This window comes from Sitophilus oryzae, unplaced genomic scaffold, assembly GCF_002938485.1.
Source record: "Sitophilus oryzae breed Bouriz unplaced genomic scaffold, Soryzae_2.0 scaffold_1576_pilon_pilon, whole genome shotgun sequence".
NCBI classification, from domain to species: Eukaryota; Metazoa; Arthropoda; class Insecta; order Coleoptera; family Curculionidae; genus Sitophilus; species Sitophilus oryzae.
In genome coordinates, this window is record NW_022146254.1 from 8632824 (window position 1) to 8655122 (window position 22299).

The following is a 22299-nucleotide window of genomic DNA, read 5'->3' on the forward strand; positions in this document are numbered from 1 at the left end:
ATGAACTTTTTCAATAAACGTTTAGGAAACTCAACCTGTATATTTGGGACAACTAGCACAGCGCTCGGGATCTGCACTACCAGAAAACAACAGAAGAATTTAGTTAGCATGCGGATTAGGTACTTATGGAGGAAACTCAATCATATTGAAATCTAGAACGCCACTCTATATAAAAAAGAAAACATGTACCAAACCAAACCAATGTGTACTACCACTACTACCAGTCATAACCTATGCATGCCAAACCTGGACGCTTAAAATGGACATCATAAGAAAACTGCAGGTCGCACAACGCTCAATGGAACGAAATATGCTGGGAATAACCAAGAGAGACCGTAAAATAATAGAGTGGATACGACAAAAGACCCAGGTAATAGATGTCATCCACAGAGTCAAATCCCTCAAATGGCAATGGGCAAGACACCTGGCAAGAAGAACGGACAACAGATGGACCACAAAAATTATAGCGGTATCCACGAGGAATTAAGAGACCTAGAAGAAGACCGAACGAGATGGGACCATGATATTAGGAAATTAGCAGGGATAACTTGGGCCGGCATAGCCAACTCTGGCTCAACTACAAAATGGGCCCAACTACAAAAAGAGTATGAAAGGGAGGCTACACCATAATTGGAAATGGTTGAATAAGCTAAAAAGGTTGATGACGATATATTATATAATATTATAGAACATTGATTCCGTTTCTTTTTCGAACATACGATATCAGTAATATGGTGGTGCATGGAATATAAAGAGTTCAAAAAAATTGCAGATTGATTATCTCTATTACATAACATCAAGAAATGTTTAAGCTCGTCAGTCACAAGCTGTTGTCTAATAATAAGTTGCAGGAAATATTGCAGTTAAAACTAATACTAAATTTAATATTATATTGTATGTGATTACCACTTTATGTTATTTCAGTCATAAATCATATCATTATTTAAAAATTGTTAACATCAGAAAATTATTCAATATCCGTGTTTAGAACAGAAATATCTCCTTTGTAGTTGTTATTTAACAACATGAATCAATGTATCAGACAAAAATTTGTATAAATCAGTTTACGATGGTTGTTTCGGCATTCTACTTACAATCCAAAAAGTTTTCATTGCAAAGAAACTTATACTTAAGCAAGTTACAGATAACAACTAATTATATTGTAAGCTATTACGTCACGTTCATACAGAGTTTAGTGTAACTTAACTTTGCAATTAAAGAGAGCATATTTTATTTACAGTAGATTTACTAATTCTAGAAGAAAAACAAAGGTGCGTTTTATTAGAGAAGTATATAACGAAAATATAAGGCTTTTGACATATTTAACCTTTTCTAAAAATGAGAAGAACAATTTTTAAATTTCAATAAAAGCTACGTAAATTAAAATATACCAGGTATAGCCTAATATACAGGGTGTTTCAAAACAAATGCGAAAAACTTCAGGGGGTGATTCCTTGTTCAAAATAAAGGGTAGTTTGCTTCATAAACGTTGGGTCAAAAGTCAACCATTAGGGAGATATTGCGGTACAAAGATGGCAATAAAGCATTACATATCAGGACAAAAAACATTTTCTGATAAAGAATCTAGTGGGCTGCTGTAATTTTTTTAGGAAAAAATCTAGTCGGCCGCTGTTACTTTTTAGGATGTTCCTAATATTATTTTATTTGACATTACTCTACTGCAATACGTTATTATCTAGATGATTATTATTATCGTTATTATCACTAGATTCTTAAACTAAAAATGTTTTTTGTCCTGACATGTAATGCTTTACATTTTATTTTTTAATTTCCAATCGGTGAGTTTTATCAAAAAAACACAAGAGGTAAAAAAGTTTCTAAACAAACTAAACTTATCCAAATTAAAGCATTTGCATGTGTTTCATAAGATTTTTCTTTAAATTTCGTTAACAAGAATGATAGGGGTAGTTTATTTCAACCCCTTCCACTCATTTTAAAAAAGTAAAAAAACTACCTTAAAGTGTGTTTTCATAACAGTAATGCTTCCATAAAATTTCATTAGTCTATCTCTTTTCGTTTTCAAGATAAAAAATAAAAACATTATTTTTCCGCCATATTTGTACCGCGATATCTCCCTAATGGTTGACTTTTGACCCAACGTTTATAAAGCAAACTACCCTTTATTTTGAACAAGGAATCGCCCCCTAAAGTTTTTCGCATTTGTTTTGAAACACCCTGTATAATTAAAATAATTCTTGCCTTAAATCAAATTAAAACTTGACCCAAAAAGATATACACGATGAGACAACATCAATATTGGACGTAGGTCACCTTTGAAAGCAAGTTACTCTTTTATTTTAAATGGAACACCCAGTATATTATTCCGATATTCAATAGGGAATTCATGTCTCTTCAAAATATTATAGAGGTTTCCTACCCTTTAAATAATGATTTTCTTAAATATTTTCAGTGTCAGTAGATCTTTATTATTTCATAAAATCTAGGTGACTGTGATATGTCTGACGTTATTTCAACGTAGATTTCTAATTAGTTCAACTTTTTAACAACTAGTTATCAGTTTGTGTCAGTTAAAACAAAAAGGATTCTTAGAGATTTTCCGAAAATGTAAACTTATCTTATATCAGAGAGAATTGATATGATTCTATTAGTTCGTAACTGCTTAAAAATCTTAACAATCTCCATTGAAATTTCTTTACAATGTATGAAAACCTTGCATTGGTATTGTTTTGTTAGTTTCTTGAAATATATCTGTAGTAACAAAAGGTTGTATTTAGTTTATTTATTTCTAAATATACGTATACCGAATAAGTCGTAAACAACTTACTAGTTTATTACCATATTCCAATATAGTTTTAACATAGATCGCTGTAAGAAAAATATTCAAAAAAAGTGAAGGTGGAAATATTAATAAAATGTATTTAAGTGCTAAACTGCCGGTATTAATGTAAAAATACTATTTGTGCAATCGCAATAAAATATATTAATTTTTGTTTTGTATAGCGAAAGTACTACTACGATAGGGTGATCTAGATAAAATACTCATAACGGTCAAAGCATAAATCATTAAATCCGTTCACTTTTTTGCACTGCTAGGCGACTAAAATTGCCTCCTTAATTTAGCTCATTATACATTTAATAACTGGTAATATCAATCAAATTATATTATCAAAATACCTACATATATTCTAAATGTAAAGAATTTATTAATTGTTAATAACAAAGATTAGAAATATAAGAGATATATAAGAGAAATATAAGATAAATGAAGATCGTTGTCATTTTCTAAGTAACATTTTATGGGGAATATCATCGGTCGTCACTTCTTAGCCAACTGGACGCCGTTTTTTCAAAAATATCTTCTATAACTCTGATTGGCAACGTGTTATCCAAAAGATGCACAAGTTCATTTTGAGTGCAGTTTATTAATCTAACATAATGGAAGGCAAAATTATCTGATTAAATTAAATAAAATAAAATAATAATAGGGGAAACCGGGGGAATCCCGCGCACGGGGGAATACCGCGCACGCCGCTGTTGAAAAAACTACAACTAGTAATACACAGGTGTGAGGCTGGAAGTGTTGCTTAAGCCATATGAAGTTTGCTCCAAAAGTTTGGAATAATTGCCGGCAGTCGTTAACCAATAACGAACATTTTAGTGTTAGATGGGTCTTTCATCTATCTTTTCGGCCATTTAATCGGTTGATAATTACTAGTTCCTGTGGTTATTAAAAGCAGCTTGATTTTATTTCCACGTACCAGTGCATCTATAAGTGTTATCGCAAGGGATCACCAATAAAATTTAAGTACTTTTCCTAAAATAAAGTTTTAGGTAAAAAAACGGCTCCCGGGGAAATACCGCGCCAAACCAAAACAAACAATAACGCGCTGCGCGGTATTACCCCAAATGTACACTCTTCTTGTTTATTTTTTTTATAGCTTGTTTCTTTTAGTTTATGATGCCCAGAACATACCAAATCAGGGCATCAGAGAAAGGCAAATGGTCAGCGGATGCACTTAAATCAAAATTGGAAACTATGGAAGAAGAAAGAAGAGAGAAAAGAGAAAAAAAGAAGCAAGTGGGTAATGTAAATATGAAGGAAAAGAGAAGAGACAAAAGGTAGAACAGAGAAGCCAATATTGTATTGAAAAAAAGAAAACTCTCAACAACTTTAGAAATTAAAAAAATCATCAAGAAGCCAAAGCACATTTGCAATATTAAGTTTGATGACGATGATAGTGAACCTGAGAGATATTCTGAAAGCTAGATTTGTGTTGATGATGACTTAGACGAAGTTGATTTTTTCTCAACCCATGAAGATGACATCTGTTTAATTTGCGGAGAGTTTGGAAGGGACAACGAGGTCTGGTATCGGCTGTAATTCCTGCTCAAAGTGGGCCCATCCTGCTTGTAGTGGAAAGGAAAAAGGAGAAATCTACCTTTGTGACTACTGTTGCTAGGTAACAGTTTATTTTTATATAAATATCTGTGTTAGAATGTGTTTTTATGTTAATATACAATAATGTATCTTTACTTTTGTTCTCACTATCATCTTTTTTTTATTTGTGTTATCTTTATACCTGTATTTTATGTACAATAAAGTCTTAGTTAAACTGCCTTAAAATACCTCAATGCGTGCCATTCCCCCAGACGAACTTAAAGTTTAAATTTTGGTATAAAACTAGATTTAGCGTTTTTTTTCTTAATATGCCTAATACTTACGCTCTCAATATAAGGCCTATTCTCATAGCTCCTGGAATCAAAACGGTTGTATCGTTATTTCTGATTCCTTCCACGATTTTATCAGCGACATCGTTGGGCCTATTATTGTACATAGTTGGGCGCGGTATTGCAAAAGCCTGGGTAATACCCTAAGGTAATACCGCGCAGTCACACATTTTTATTTCTTTGTGTTAATAGGTACAACAAAAAAAATGTTTAATTTTCGATGTTGCAATAGTTTGTATATTGTATCAATACTCCTCATACAAAAAATTACCTCATAAAAAAATTAACATCAATCTAGGAGCTATTTTGCTTATGTGCGCGGAATTCCCCCGGCTTCCCCTACCCTTTTAAACCAATTTGATTTATGTTAAATTAAAAAGTTAAAAATGCATTTTTACTTTATTAACGATTATAAACCATATTATATTTTTATTAAGCTCACAACAAGGCAAACAAAATGAAAAAAATATATACAAGGTGTCTCATTAAAAAAACATATGTTTGAGTGATATTTTGAAAATGACAGCTCGCAGCCATAAAACTAGTTACATCGTCGGATTCTACGTGGAAACCCCACGTAAGTTTCTTCGTACTCTACGTAGGTTTCACCTTTTCGATAAGTTATTAGATAACCAAGACTAGAAGGGGGTCGAAAATGCCACATTTTAAAATTTGCCCTGTATTTCAGAAACAAAAAAGGCTAGGACAAATCTGTGTACAGCATAGTTGGTTTCTAAAAAATGTAGCACAGTGATGTGAAAACCGCATCTTTGGATCTCTACTCATAACCGGGAAACCCCATAAAACACACGAAAATGGGACACCTTGTACACTATACAGGGTGTTCCTTAATGACATGCTAATATTTAAGGACGCGATTCTAAGAGGAAAACTACTATTCTAAGAGGAAAACTACATACGAATGTATGTCCTAAACATCTTAATTTCTGAGTCTCAGGTACAGGGTGGTAAATTTAAAAAAAACTTTTCCATAATAACTCTGATTTTATTACAGATATCTTTATGAAACTTGATACACGTCTTCTATGCATCAAAATACCTTTTTTGGCGTACAAAGAATTATATTTATTTCAACCAGTGCCATCCATACCGGTTTTACATTGAATATATTTGAAGAAAAAAGTGGTACACCACTGACATCTTTTAAAATAAAAGTTGTTTTCAAAATTTCCATTCATTTCTAAAAATTTTTTGTCTCTAGATTTTTTTTCGTCCGACTAATAGTTTTTGCTTAAAAAATTAAAGTCAGTTTATTTCAGGGTCAAATCGCTGAAAATATGATGCAGTGACTGTTGTGTAGAAATCATTTCTGCATCGGCTGGAAGGAAATTAAGAAATGAAACAATTTTTTTGTATATCAAAATAAGCATTTTTATGCATGGATGACGTGTATAAAATATACCATAGGAGATATTTTGAAAAAAATATTAGAAAATTTTACCACCCTGTATCTAAAATGTTAAGATGTTTTTTTTTTTCTTAGAATAGGTACAAGAATAACCTCCTTAAATATCAGCATGTCATTTAGGAACACCCTGTATAAACTAATATTAAATATTTTACTAATCATAATTTTCTTTTATTTTAGGTGTTAAAGGTGTTATGACTACAGCTGTATGTCCGTATTTTATTCAAGCAACCGGTATGTTTGATTCGGTCGAGTCGAGATTCTTGCCCAGGCTCAAGCCCAACGATGTCGCTGATAAAATCGTGGAAGGAATCAGAAATAACGATACAACCGTTTTGATTCCAGGAGCTATGAGAATAGGCCTTATATTGAGAGCGTAAGTATTAGGCATATTAAGAAAAAAAACGCTAAATCTAGTTTTATACCAAAATTTAAACTTTAAGTTCGTCAATTCTATATTAACAAAATCTTACTTAACTAAAAAACTGTAAATATGCATATTAATGAAACTCCATTCTACTAGGTGCGTCTCAAAATTGGCTCACCCCTATAACATTTTTATTTTTTCTGATAAAAAACGAGACTTGGTACAGTACGTCTGTCCGTTCTGTAGCTACGGGGTATCCGTGAGAGGAGAAACGATATTCTCTCGATGTTTTTCGTAAAAAATTAGACGACGCGTCCCATCAATAAAAATTCGACAAATTTGCAAGTGGCCAATAAAACGAGTAGGCGGAGCGATTTGCGGTGGCGTACTCGTCAAGTCGACGTATAAAATAAATTTCTGTTTATTTAAATGTTTTTTCTCCGCATTCCTTTCATAGACACAGATCCAGCAGACGTACTGTATATGACCTAAATTAGGATTGATTGAGGTACTCAATTGTTTTTGCTCACTTCCTGTTTCACCGGAAATTACTACAACTTTTGATTTTTAAATGGCGTCCTCGGTATTTTTTACTTTATTCAATAGAAAATAACATTCTAAATAGAATGACATATCATATATCAACTTTTGACATCCTCGTTTAATAAAAAATCGTATTTTAAATTTCAATCTAGAATGCCATGGCTATGTTAAGAACACTAATTTTAAATCAAGGGGCCTTGGAAAAATAGATTTGATCGTCTAATGTTTTTAATGTCTTGTCCTGGTCGGTTAAAAGATGGCCAATCAGTTTAATTATTGGAATGAGGGTGGTTCGTTACCATATTTAGAAAAAGCATTTTTTTACGAATAATTTGATACCACACACTTGGTATCTCGAGTCAAATTTTCGTTATGAACAGCATTCAAATAAACCATATGCTAAAATGTCAAAAGTTGATATATGATATGTCATTCTATCTAGAGAGTCATATTCTATCGAATAAAGTAAAAATATACTGAGGGTGCCATTTATAAATCAAAAGCTGTAGTCATTTCCAGTGACCAAAAATAATTAAACACGTCAATCAATCCTAATTTATGTCATATACCTACTAACGTACCAAATCGTTTGTTTTTTCAGATAAAACTAAGTAAAAAAGTTCGTATAAATATATATGTCCTAAAATGCTTAGTTTCGGAGATACCAGATGTCGAAGTTTCATTTTTATTTCGATTTTTTCTAAATAATTTCTGAAGTAACGTCATTATTCGGATGAAAATTGGTGTCTGGGAGTTTTTTGACATGAGAAATTTGATTTTGATGTCAATATTACTCCTACTTGTAGAGGGCGCCACCTACATATTTTTTAACTAGTTTGAAGAGTAATAACTTGCTGTCAGATGTCAGCAAGTGGAAAGTCTACTAGGGGGCGCACGGAGTACTGAGGTCTGGCGAACAATCCGACAAATGAAAACCAATCAAACGGACAAGCTCTTGAATAAAATTGATATAGGAAAATGGCGCAACTACTATGCAGAATTACTAACAGAAAACCGACCAGAATTCCAATCTGCAGAAGAGGAAGACAACCTTGCGGGCACTTTAACGATCAGCGAAAGAGAAGTACATCTAAGTCTCAAAAAAATTAAAAATGGACGGTCACCAGGTCCTGGTAACATTGCAGTAGAATTGTTAAAGTGTGGGACCGAGAAATTGCGCTGGCGCCTGACAGAGCTGTTCAACCAGTGCTGTCTGCAAAATAAACTACCCCAAGAATGGAGAGTGCCAAGAATATAACAAATGGGGACTTCAGGTTAGTCTAAAAAAGACAGAATACTTAGCTGTCAATTCCAACGCTTGTTTTGAAGTCTTCATAGATGATAACGTCCAGATTCAACAAGTAGACAAATTTAAATACCTGGGTGCTACTATCAAGAACGAGGGTTTGGGCAAAGAAGAAATACAAACCCGAATTCAGAAGAGCAAACAAGTTATTAGTTGTCTTAATAGCCTCTGGTGGGACCGAAACTTGTCTGCAACAACTAAAAATAGACTTGGACGAACATTGGTGGAGTCATTTCTTTGCTATGGTTCAGAGCTATGGACTTTGAGTGCAAAATCCAAGTTGTTGAAATAGGATGGAAAAAAGACAAACATCGAGGTCAGGCGTATCATGAATGCATCGGAGGAGACAGTGCTAGATCGAATTGAAAAATCCAGCTTAAAGTGGTGTGGACATGTTCTACGTATGCCGGAGAACAGGTGGCCAAGAAAAGTTTTTCAATGGACTCCCCAGGGTAGAAGAAAGAGAGGCAGACCTAGAAAATCCTGGAACGGAACGGTTAAGGAAGCAATGGAAGCTCGTAACCTAGAAGCTGATGACGCACTAAATCGAGACGTGTGGCGTAGGGTAACGCGAAGGCAGCAATAGGCTGTAGTTGGAAAAAAGTATCAAATACTTATACCAAATCCCGTTTATATATATAAGAGTAATAACTTTTTGCTCCGTACCTGTATAAAACTACTGAGTAAAAAAATATACGCATTTACGACTTTTTTTACGTAAAAAAAGTCTCTTGGTAAAAATCGCTACGAGTAATGGTGTTTGAGATATTTGGAATCGAAATGATCAATACCTGTCTTCATTGACATAAATGAAACATGTTGACTAAATAGTTATTAGACTGAAATCATAAATTTGATATGTTTTTGTATCAAAAGTTCAACAGAAACTGTTGTATCATCAATTTGTCGCAAAAAAAATTATGATTAATTTAAAAAAAAATTCACAAATTTATTATTTTAAATTAATAACTATCTACTCAACGTGTTTATTTTTTTTTAATGACATTCTAAATATCTTGAGAACAGTTGCTCGTAGCGATTTTTACCAAGAAAACTTTTTTACGTAGAAAACGTCGTACATGTAATTTTTTTACTCAGTAGTTTTATACAGGTGCGGACGAAAAGTTTTTACTCTTCAAAACAGTTAAAACACATATACGTGGCGCCCCTACAAATAGGAGTCATATTGACATCGAAATTAAATGAAAAAATGAAACTTCTACACCCTGTATCTTCAAAACTAAGCATTTTAGGACATACATTTATACATTTTTTTTACTTATTTTTACCTGCAGAATATGCTACCGAAGTTTCCGGAATACAGTTCGGACCAGCCTGTATACCTCACTTTTGCAACGATCTATAATTTCATGGAACATGCCATAAAAATTTAGGCATTTTCTTTGAATGTGATAAACAATGATTCAGTTTGATAGATACTAAAGAAATTTCAGGCTTCCATTGTCTTTATTTGTAACTTGCACAACGTTTCGGTGAGATGTACCACTCACCGTTGTCAATTGCAATATTCTTCTCTACAAGGCTTTCTACTATCTTCTTCTCTACTAATCGTCTAAAACGTAATAAAACTATTGGATTTATATACTTATGTTAGTTTATTCACCCGTGACGGTATTACGGGCAATTGTGAGTTGGGTCTGGACAACCTGACGCTTGACTACAACCCAACTCACTCTGTAAATAGAATATGAAATATGTTTTTCCATTTCTAGGATAATCCCTTGGACGGTACTGTCGCTGTTCCTAAGAGGTTTAGTACCTGACGCTGCACCTCACCCTCCGGCAATTCAAACCGACGTCAATCAACCACCAGAAGAAAAGGTCGATGAACAACTAGTCAATAACATTACCAAAACTACCAAAATAAATAGTCTGACCGACTCAGTGTCCCAGATTAGTGACCGATATCCTGCAACAGGAAAAAACTTGTGATTTAGTTAGCATTAAGGGAAAAAAACGCCCTGTAATTTTAAAGAAATAGTTCTAATGTACATAAATATCTCTTTTTAAGTCTATGTACTTGATGTGAACTAAATTTGTTCTATGGCCAGATAATGACAATCATAATAATTAAAAATATGTGTATATGTTCTCTAGTTTATTCAAGAAACATATTTTTACGTCTAATTACGTCTTCTGTTGTTATTTTTATTGAACTATGTGATACCCAAACATTTGTATATACTCTAAAAAATATTAAATATAATAATTATAATATTTTTTTATTGATAATGTTAATAATATTATATATTATTATTACTTTTTATAGATAGGTACCTACGTCCATTACATCTACTTCAAAAGATTCGAAAAAGACGGTATTTAGTTGGCTTGGAAATTACGATCTTAATTTTATAACCATCGCTGACGCCGTTTTTTTTTTTATCGTATTGTTTTTTGTGATGGATTTGTGAAGAGTTAAAAACATAAAATAAGTATTTTAAAAATCGTATTTTTTAAGTAACGTACAGTTATGAGATTAGCTGTTAATGAGTTAGTTTTGTACAAAAAAAACTTTTACATGGATGTGGGAAATAAGCTGTGTTTCTACAGTTTTATAAACTAGGATTTACAATGCAATGTAATATTAATATAAGTATCTATTTAGTATGAAATTTTATGAATACAGTCTATGAATTGTTTTATGAATACAGTCTATGAATTGAGTCTAATTTTTGTCCTGCAACCTAGAGATCCCTATGGTAATTTTGAAATTTTTAATATATATAAATAATTATAATATGGTTACCACATACATTAGCTCCCCAGATCTCACTCTAACTTGTATTCTTAAAGTGCTTGGTTAGAATAGATATGGAATAGATGACACACAAATACTTTTTAATGCGCGAAAGAGGAAGTTGAAAACACAAAGATATATGGTAATCGCAAAACAATTTCCGATGCACGTGATCAACTTTGAGTAACAAACGATGGCGACAGTGCTGCCAGATTGTGATGGGTTTATGAGATGAATCTTAATTTAAAATTGACTAAAGAATAATATTTATTATATTACTTTTTAAAAAAGTTTTACGTTTTATTTTTAATTTAATAACTAATATTTTAGTAATTAATTGATTTATTTGTTTTATACCATACTTTTCTTATTACATATTGGCAAAAACTAGTCCATTATAAATATTATTCTAAAATTCTAAGCGTTATTATGGGTTATTTATTTATTTATTTATTGATGTACATCTTCCAACGCCATAAGTGGTAATAACAAGTAAGAGGGTGCTATTTAATGCACAAACTAATAATCACAGAATTTAATAAAAACTAACTTTGAAAGTGGTACGAGTATAATGTGCTTATCAATCAAACTTACTTCTCTTACTGCAGTCAAGGATAATAAAGGACCTTAATTAATTATAAAGGACCTTTATTTTCAAGGACCTTAATTAATTATAAAGGACCTTTATTGTCAAGTTCTCGTTCAAATATTTTCAATATACAATTTCAAGAAATGCAATACAAACATTTTTAAAAAAAGACTATGAAAATAGACAAAAAAAACGAGAATTGCTCACAAATATTCAACAACACGATATTATACAAAATAATGACTGACATTAGGATAATTGTCAAATAATAAAGTACAACATTGCTGAATACGGCGCAATGTGACCAACATAGCGATAATAAAATTCGGTTTAAACTAATTTTTGCAGCTTAAATCTAAATATAATATCTGTAACATTCATTTGCTCTAGTATCTTAAATTTTAATTTTAATTTAATGTCAATGTCGATATGATTGATGATATCGGAAAATGTTTTGCGATTACTAATATTTATTATTTTTTAAATTAAACGTCCTGTGATTTATACAAAGCGATCAAAAACGCTTATAATCGATTCTTACTTTATATTTCTTTGGGAACAAAAATCAAGATAATTATTTAACATAATATAATATAGTAGGTATATGACATAAATTAGGATTGATTGACGTATTCAATTATTTTCTGCCACTTCCTGTTTCACAGGAAATGACTGCAACTTTTGATTTTAAAAAACCCTCATTATTTCTTTACTTTATTCGATAGAAAATGACAGTTTGATTATAATGACATAACATCATAATCATATCATAACATTAATATTTTGACATTTTCGCTTAAAACAAAATTGTATTTTAAATTTCAATTTAGAGTGCCATGGCTGTGTTAAAAACACAAATTTTTAAGCAAGGAGCCTTGAAAAAATAGATTTGATCGTCTAATGTTTTTAGTGTATTGTTCCGGCCGGTTGAAAGATGCTCAAATCGTATTTTTAATCGTATCTCAATGTTTTCAAATGGGACGAGGGTGGCTCATTAGCATATTTGGAAAAAGTATTTTTTTACGAATAATTTGTTACCACACACTTGGTATTTCAAGCCAAATTGGCGTTATGAATCGCATGTTGCAATTTCAAATAAACCATATTTAAAAATGTCAAAAATTGACATAATATGATATGTCATTATATTCAGAGTGTCATTTTCTATCGAATAAAGGAACAAAATATCGAGAGATCGAGAGTACCGATATTTATTTTTTTTTAAATTAAAATATGTAGTTGTTTCCAGTGAAACAGGAAGTGACCAAAAGCAATTGAATAAGTCAATCAATCCTAATTTATGTCATATACTAACGTACCAAATCTCGATTTTTTATCTGAAAAAAGTTATAGAGCTGAGCCACTTTTGAGACGCACCCGGTATGTTAAAAATGGTTTTATAAATTAAATTGTACAGATTCTATTATACTTTCCTGTAAATTGTAAATTTGTATTAGTGAACCTTTGCGTATCGTAGTAGTGTTAAAAATTAAACATACATATTCTTATACTTTTTCTTCGCTCTAATAAACACTTGCGTATCTGCAATGCACAAATCGGCAGTCACACAATCCATATTTGAATAATGCAATATTAAGTATAAATATATTTATGTAAATATACCGGGCGATTCACAATACATTTCACTTTATATCTACAATGGATAGCACATTTACATAATATTATTCATATTATAGTTAATCGTTTGAATTTTTCAGGGTAACAAACATATTTAAAACTTTTATTAACGTAAGAAGCTCAATTTTGGCATACAGGTTGATTCTAGAGTGTAGAGGTTCGATAAGAAGGGATTTTTCGAAATTCCAGTTCCAAGAGGGTGAAACCACCTCTCAAATATTACAATATTTTTTATTTAAAAAACGGTCAAGTTTCCGAAAAAACGCTTAGACACGTATATTTTATTTTGGTTTTTTACATATTTTAAGATTTTTTAAAAATGTATACAGGGTGTTTCGAAAAATCTGGTCATTGATTAATCACGATCCTGCTTAAAGCGCTTGACGTAAAAAGCTGATTTTTGAGAAACAGATTGACTTTAGGGTGTAGAGGTTCGATAAGAAGGCGTTTTTCGACACTGGAATTCTAAGGGGGTGAAACTATCCCTCAAATATTAAAATATTTTTTATTTAAAAACCGGTGAGTTTTTCGGAAAAACTCTTAAACACGTATATTTTATTTTGTTGTTTTACATATTTTTAAGATTTTATTATAAATTTATACAGGGTGTTTCATAAAATATGACTATTGAGTAATCACGATTCTGCTTAAACTGCTTGACGTTTAAAGCTGATTTTTGGCAAACAGATTGACTGTGGGGTGTAGAGGTTCCATAAGGAAGAGTTTCTCGAATCTCAAATTCCAAGAGGGTGAAAACGCCCATCAAATATTACAATATTTGTTATTTAAAAAACGGTTAGTCTTTCGGGAAAACGCTTGCACAAGCATAATTTATTTGTTTTTTTTACATATTTTGAAATTTTTTAAAAAATCATACAGGGTGTTCCAAAAAGTTGGGTAATTTCGTAACCACGATTCTGCTTAAAATGCTTGACGTAAAAAACTTATTTTTGGCAAACGGATTTTTCGAAAGTCAAATTCCAACAAGATGAAACTACCCCTCAAATATTACCAAATTATATAATAATATCGCCATATTGTGTTTTCTCATGCTGACATAAATGTGAGAAAATTTTATCCAGTTTGTATGTTAATGGAAAGTCTTGTTTTGCTTTATCATCACCATTAGAAATTATTAATTGGACGCGAACGAAGTCGCTGGTACACGCTAGTATTTTCATAAAAAGAAATAGAGACACTTTAATGTAAGTGCATGTCACTGTTTAATAGGCTTGATATATTTTTATTAGACAAGCTCTATAGACTCCCATCAGTACAATCTATAGATCTTGAATACTGAGTACCTAAGCTATTTTAAGAAATCTAGAAAACATTAAAGTGTTTTGCAAGAAACCGATATTTTACAACTGATTTTGAATATTCATACAGATTTGTTCTATATGACCTTTAATCTTAAATACAATATTATCTAATACTATTATTATGTTAATTTCTATTTTTTTTTTCGAGTGACTTTTACATCTAAACTTTCCAAATTTTATCAATATTTTTAACTTTTCTATGACCCAATATTTTCTAAATAGTCATAGCCACAGATGTCGATTTCCAACAAGATGAATCGATCAATTTAAAAAAGCTAGAGAGATCTGAAGACAATGTAGTCTAAGAAAACTTAAATAAATCAAAGAGTAAGCTCAGATAGTACAAGAAAGTTGTACTAACAACATAATTAGTAAAGAAAATAAAAAAATAGACAAAGAAAATAAAGTCATTCTATTCTGGGTGCTACCCTTAGATTATAATATTAATTATATCTGCGGTGCCAGCCCGCCAAAGGATAGAAGTTTATGAAAAAGCAAATAATCTAGCTAGAAAGTCTAGTCAATCTAGCTCCTTCCCAAGGGGATTTGGTAAGACTAATATTGGAGCTAACATCTGTTAAACCGTCTCAGATATTGGCTTTTATCAAAGCTTTGAGACCGTATGGTGAGATATAACTCACGAAATAGATCTGCAAGGTCGCAGTGATTAACTTTCCTCCTTCCATAAATCCACAGTATACCAATATAATTTAATATTTTTATATACGTTTGCTAGCCTCATCAAACTTTTTCTTGCATTGTATGCAACTGAGATATCTGTTTGGGAACAGGAATATTGAAACACCCAGTATAATGTAATAAGCAATACCGGATGCGTCTCAAAAGTGGCTCACCCCTATGACTTTTTTATTTTTTTTAAATAAAGAAACGAAAGTTGGTATGTTAGTATATGACATAAATTAAGATTGATTGACGTATTCAGTTGTTTTCGGTCACTTCCTGATTCACCGAAAATGACTAGAACTTTTGATTTTTAAATGACACCCTCGGTATTTTTTTTTTCTTTATTCGATAGAAAATGACACTCTGAATAGAATGACATATCATATATCAAATTTTGGCATTTTCGCATATGGTTTATTTGAAATTGTAACATGTGGTTCATAACGATAATTTGACTCATAATACTAATAAAGTGTGTGGAACCAAATATTGGTAAGAAAATGTTTTCTTCAAATATGCTAATGAGCCACCCCTGTTCCATTTGAAAAAGTTGATTATTGAGAAAATAAAAATACAATTTGGGCATTTTTTAACCGACCAGGACAAGACACGAAAAACATTAGACGACCAAATCTGTTTTCCAAGGATACTTAATTACAAATTAGTATTTTTAACACACTCTAGACTGAAATTCAAAATGCGATTGTTTTTTAAGCGTGAATGTCAAAAGTTGACATATGATATCTCACTCTATTCAGAGTGTCATTGTCTATCGAATAAAGGCAAAAATATACCGAAAGTGCCATTTAAAAATCAAAAGTTGTCATTTCCGGTGAAACAGGAAGTAGCCGAAAACATTTGAATACGTCAATCAATCCTAATTTGTGTCATATACGGCCTAAACAAATCTCATTTTTTATCTGAAAAAATAAAAAAAGTTATAGTTGTGAGCCAGCCACTTTTGAGACGCACCCTGGCCACCCTGTATATTGGTAAGATAATAAATTAATTAAACCTGTGCAAGCGAAAAGGAAAAATAATCTATCTAGAAGTAAAAAATATGCGCAACCGGCAGGAGTTTAATTCACATTACACAAAATAAATTATATTAATTAGACGTAAGTTTTTTGCCTTGTGCAAAAACAAGCCGTAGTGCTACTAAGTAGTTAGCGCTTTAATAAATTTGGAATTGATCCGTTTTTGCATATTTCTCACTGATAATTATCAGTATTATAATACTTGTCAATATCTCTGTTAGATGGTGCCAATTAAATAAATAAATCTAAATTATAAATATACCAGGTGAGTCTCAAAAGTGGCTCGCCCCTATAACTTTTTTATTTTTTTAGTTAAAAAAACGAGATTTGATAACTTAGTATATGACATAAATTAGGATTGATTGACGTATTCAATTGTATTCGGTCACTTCCGGTTTCACCGGAAATTACTACAACTTTTGATTTTTAAATGACACCCCCGGTATTTTTTTACTTTATTCGATAGAAAATGTCACTCTGAATAGAATGTCATATCATATGTCAACTTTTGACATTTTCGCATATCATTTATTTGCAATTATAACTTGCGGTTCGTAACGAAAATTTGACTCGAAAGTGTGTGGTATCAAATTATTCGTAAAAAATGCTTTTTCCAAATATGCTAATAAGCCACCCTCGTTCCATTTGAAAAATTTGAGATATGATTAAAAATACGATTTGAGCATTTTCTAACTGGCCAGGACAAGACACTAAAAACATTAGACGATCAAATCTATTTTTCCAAGGCTTCTTGATGAAGAATTAGTGTTTTTAACATGGCCATGGCACCCTAGATTGAATTTTAAAATAATTTTTTTTATTAAGCGAGAATGTCAAAAGTTGACACATGATATGTCATTTTATTCAGAATGTCATTTTCTATCGAATAAAGTAAAAAAATACCGAGGGTGCCATTTGAAAATCAAAAGTTGTAGTCATTTCCGGTGAAACAGGAAGTGACCAAAAACAATTGAATACACCAATCAATCCTAATTTATGTCATATACAAACATACCAAATCTCGTTTTTTTATCTGAAAAAATAAAAAAGTTATAGGGGTGAGCCACTTTTGAGACGCATCCGGTATATACGATGTTATTCTTCTTTGAAAAAAATATTATATTTTAATTATATATTAAAAAATAAATAAAACGGCATAGGTTGGTGGAATTTTGAACTTTTAGTCGAAAAATATTTATGTTTTATAAAATATCTAATAAGCCAAACAAATTATTTAAATTTGATATGTAATGGTAAATATCATTATTCGTTATAAAAAATTTTAGTTAAAGATTTTTCTAACAAACATATTAATAACATAAATAATAATTCTAACAAATATATTAATGATTACTTCTTTGTAAAAAGCTGATTTTTTACACTTTATTCAATATTTTAACTTTTATTTGTTATTTTAAAATGTGTTTTTTTTTCTTTCTCTTAAAATTTTTTTTCTTATATATTTAATGTTCCATCTTTCATTATAACTAATTTTATGAAAATATCTACCAAAAATATAATCTATCTTAAAGAACAGAGTAAATAAGTAGGCCGAGTAAAATAAAAGTAAAACTGAGACTAATAAAGACTGAACTGGCATGCGACCAGTCACCGCGACCTTACAGATCTATTGTGTCCCTCTGTCTTGAAATATAACTCATCATTCAGTCTAAAACTCATCATACATGGGGATCTTCATGTTGTAGGTTGGAGTGGATATTTCCCATCCTCCTCTGACAGCAACTGTTCATTCTCCGAGGAGTAGACATCGACCTCCTTCGAGGGTATACACCCTTCCACGGTTGGGGTATAGCTCTCTGTGCCCTTCATAGTCGAGGACCTTGTCTCCGGCTCAGGTACCCTCAAGGTGGTGGCTGAAGATCTGTCTCCATATTTCCACCTATTTAACTTGGTCTTTCATTAGACCTGATCGGTATCTCTCTATTATACATAGATCTGTATTGCCTCCTTGGATTTTAAGACAATTCCTATTGTGAGAACCTGACCATTGCAATTGGGAGGACCTCGCCAACTCGATTTCTTCCTCCTTAACCGTCCTTATATTGGGGTTCTGACAAAGCTGGTGATACATTGCAAGGGTTAGGCGGTCCACTTCTACAAAGCCCCGCATGTAGAAGTAAGGGAGACGAGGATACAATGGGGTTGTCCCCTGGTGCCCCAAGGTTGTGATCAGTCGAGGCTAGTCTTCCATCTAGCCACGCATCCCTTTGACCTGGTCCCGCCATCATAGGATTTAGGTTTTTGGCGAGGTTGTCTCCTCTTGGTCCGGGCGGTTAAGCTCTAAGACTTCCCACACCCACTGCCCGTGATACATGACCAGAGACAGTAGAGGGTGCCTGGTATGACAGACAGGGTTGTCCCATCCGACATCGTATGTCTCATGTTTAAATTACAGTATACCGCCGGCATTTAATTATCTACCAGGTTAAGTTCGTACCTCCATCAACGACAAATTATTTCAATTTTCCACAGGCATATAAATGGATAGGATTTAGAAAGATGATAAGATTTATACATAGGATATAGTAATATCACGCCGCGCCGTCGGATGGTGGCATCTTTTTATATATAGGGTGGGCAACTGAAAACTTACAATGGCTATAATTTTTAAACCAAAAAAGATATCAAAAAAATAAAATATCGAAGGGGAATACATATTATTTTTTGAACCACCCCGACCTATCCCTTAGGCGGCACCCCTACTCACTTGAAAATCTTAAATGGCAACACTTGTGGTGCCTTTTTGGAAAGCCCATGAAAAATGCTAAACGAAGATCATAAAGTTTTTAGGGTGAAATTGAAAAACTACCGCTTGCACGAAAAATTAGGTGGACATTAATAAAAAAAAAGTGATGTTTTCAGCATAAGTTAGGTTAGGTTGCAGTTGCCAAATTGGGCTAAATTTGTCTTGGGCTAAAATTGTTGCTCACAGCTAAATGAGGCAAATGAGGTATTTTTCAAACCACCCCGACCCACCCCTAGGTGCCACGACCTAACTTAATCTCAAGATAGCGATACCCCACTTGCGACACTTCTTTGGAAAGCTAATTGAAATTGCTAAACGATGGTCATACAGACATCAACTTAATTACTGGTAAGTAGTGATAAGAAATGTAGGTGTGACAATTTGAAAGAAATTTAAAATGATAATTTATTTTAACAATTGCTCAAAATGACAGCCCTTTTGTTCCATACAAAAATACAAACAATTTTCAAATTCTTCTCTCACTTTTTGGAAAGTCTCTCACGGAATATTTCGACATGGCTTCAGTTATCCTCTGCCGCAATTCTTGCAACGAACCTGGTTTTATCTTGTAGACTATGGATTTAATGTAACCCCACAAGAAAAAGTCTAAAGGAATGAGATCAGGTGACCTTGGCGGCCACTCGATTGGATCCCTTCTGTCCAATCCATTGCCTTGGATAATATCTATCTGACCACCGCCTTATGACAATAGAATAATGCGGAGGGGCTATTTTTCTTTCAAATAAGCGAATCAAATAAAGGTTTAAAATACCACCAAATTTGCAAACGATCGGAAATCGATAGAAGACAGTGCAAAAACGCCAGCAAGATATGCCGTTTTAAGATTCCTGTTCGTTGAAAGTAAAAAATAGATGATAAGGAAGAATTTGCGTTATCACAAAATTAGGCTCAACGATTAGTAAAACATTTTTGTGTTGCCTTTTTATTATATCTACAATTTTTATTTTCAGCTTCAAGATGGCAATGGTTTCAAAATGGTATTGATGAGATTAGAAAGTGAGGGGATGGCACCTAGGGGTGGGTCGGGGTGGTTTGAAAAATATCTCATTTGCCTCATCTAGCTGGGTCTCAATTTGTAACTTATGCTGAAAAAATCACTTTTTTCATTAATGTCTACATAATTTTTCGTGTAAGAGGTAGTTTTTCAATTTCACCCTAAAAACTTTATGATCATCGTTTAGTATTTTTCATGAGCTTTCCAAAAAGGCGCCACAAGTGTGGTGTTGCCATTTAAGATTTTCAAGTGAGTAGGGGTGCCGCCAAAGGGGTAGGTCGGGGTGGTTCAAAAAATACGTCATATGTATTCCCCCTCGATATTATAGAAACGGTATTTGTTATTTTTTTGATATCATTTTTGGTTTAAACATTTTAGCCATTTTAAGTTTTCAGTGACCCACCCTTATACTAACAATACCGCCGGCGGTTGTTTAGCCAGTGTATGTTACCGAAAAACTGTGTAAACACTTGTCGCTACATTCCAGTAATTAATAACGAGGTGTGTACTCTTCGGTGACGACCTACAAAAGTCCAAGTTCACGAACACAAGTTCTTTGACCATGTAACAGGTTCCGTTCTCGGCTGACTTTCTCTTCTGTGTTCGTTTCGCTCTTGATCTTCGGAATAAACGGAACAATGTTACACGATTTCAGCCAATTTCACCGTTTTCGTTCGAAGTTAACGTTTAATTGCATTGTTTTAAACTGATTCCTATTGTAATCTTGGTAATCAGTGGAGGGGTAATTAGATCAATACTTACTAGCATTCAAATAATTATAGTAAAGGTTAAATGGTGTGTAAAATGTGAAAATAACTGAAAAAAGGAAAGAAAAGAATTTCACCGAAATTTTATAAATCTGAACCGGATATACTTATATGATAAACTTGAAAAAAAGAAAATTAGAAATGATCTGCATTTTTGCAAGTGTTTACATCAAATCTTCACATTTGTTGAAAAAGGGGTATAAAAAATAAATAAACATTTAAAAAGGTGCTACTAGCTAAATAATCGCCGATGGTATTGTTAGTTTATATAAATACATCTTTTATGATAGAGAATCAGCAAGTCAGGTGCTAGGGGGAATCCCTCCTAGTTCTTAGACTGGGTCTAAGGAGTATCTCACTGTCTTGTCCCTAGCTGCAGTGTCGTCCCCAGGGAATTGCACCAAGACGTATAACCATGCCGGACGAGACTCCTCTGTCCGTCATACCAGGCACCCTCTACTGTCTGTGGTCAGGTATCACGGGCAGAGGGTATGGGAGGTATTAGCTTAATCACCCGGACCAAGAGGAAACAACCTTACCAAAATTTTAAATTCTACGATGGCAGAATCAGGTTAAAGAGATGCGTGGCTAGATAAAAGGCTATCCTATACTAGTCCCAACATTAGTGCACCAGAGGCAACCGATTATATTATCGTCTGCCTTACTTCTACAAGCGGGGCTCTGTAGCAGTGGCCCGACTAACCCGTGTGGTGAAGCTGGAGGGAAACCCCCTAACAACACTGAGAACATTAACAGTGCAAGTTTCAAGGGACCAACCAAAAAGGTAACTACAGTAGAGGCAGCGACATTTGCGCGAGGCCAGCCTACACAAGTGGCACACAAGCTACCACCTCCTCTAGTCGGGAGCCTACTTCTAGACCCAACAGGCTACACAAGTTACCGTTTCCTCTACCCGACTTGGGCCAAGCATACATACATACATACATACTGCCATTCCTCGCTGACGAGTATTCGACACGCATCAAAAGATGGTCACGCAAGGCGTTTTCTTTCATGAGCTTTTCTGTGACTGAAAAGCCCGATACGTGATGTTATCTGCCTACTGCACTCCGGACATTCAAAAATCTCATTGCTTTCTTTGGTATGCAGTTTTCTTGCATTCTGCATACGTGACCAGCCCATCTTAAGCGGGATTTTGTAACCATGATTTCAATACTCTCGCAGTTAGCTTTTTCGAGGACCTTAAGAGTTGTCTAAGGTGTCTCTGTTGCAACTTATTTAATGCGTTGATATGTCGGCGGTACGGCACCCAGATTTCGCTCCCATATAACATGGTGGGGATTATAATTGCTCGGTACACTGCAAGTTTCGTTTTTGTACTCAAGTCATGATTGTAGAAAACC

At 33.1% G+C, this 22299-nt stretch overlaps 1 protein-coding gene across 2 annotated transcripts in view; it reads left to right on the top strand.

Annotated features, from left to right (window-relative positions):
• The window catches only part of LOC115879170 (estradiol 17-beta-dehydrogenase 11-like), a 139058-nt gene extending 128016 nt beyond the window's left edge, over nt 1-11042 (top strand). The window contains exons 6-7 of one of the 2 annotated variants that reach the window (XM_030895861.1): nt 6320-6515; nt 10089-11042. In XM_030895861.1, the coding sequence (XP_030751721.1) occupies nt 6320-6515; nt 10089-10308 (416 nt within the window). In that variant the 3' untranslated portion in view covers nt 10309-11042. The remainder of the gene's footprint in view (nt 1-6319; nt 6516-10088) is intronic. The other variant, XM_030895860.1, reaches the window with a different exon arrangement.
• The last annotated feature ends 11257 nt before the right edge of the window (nt 11043-22299 follow it).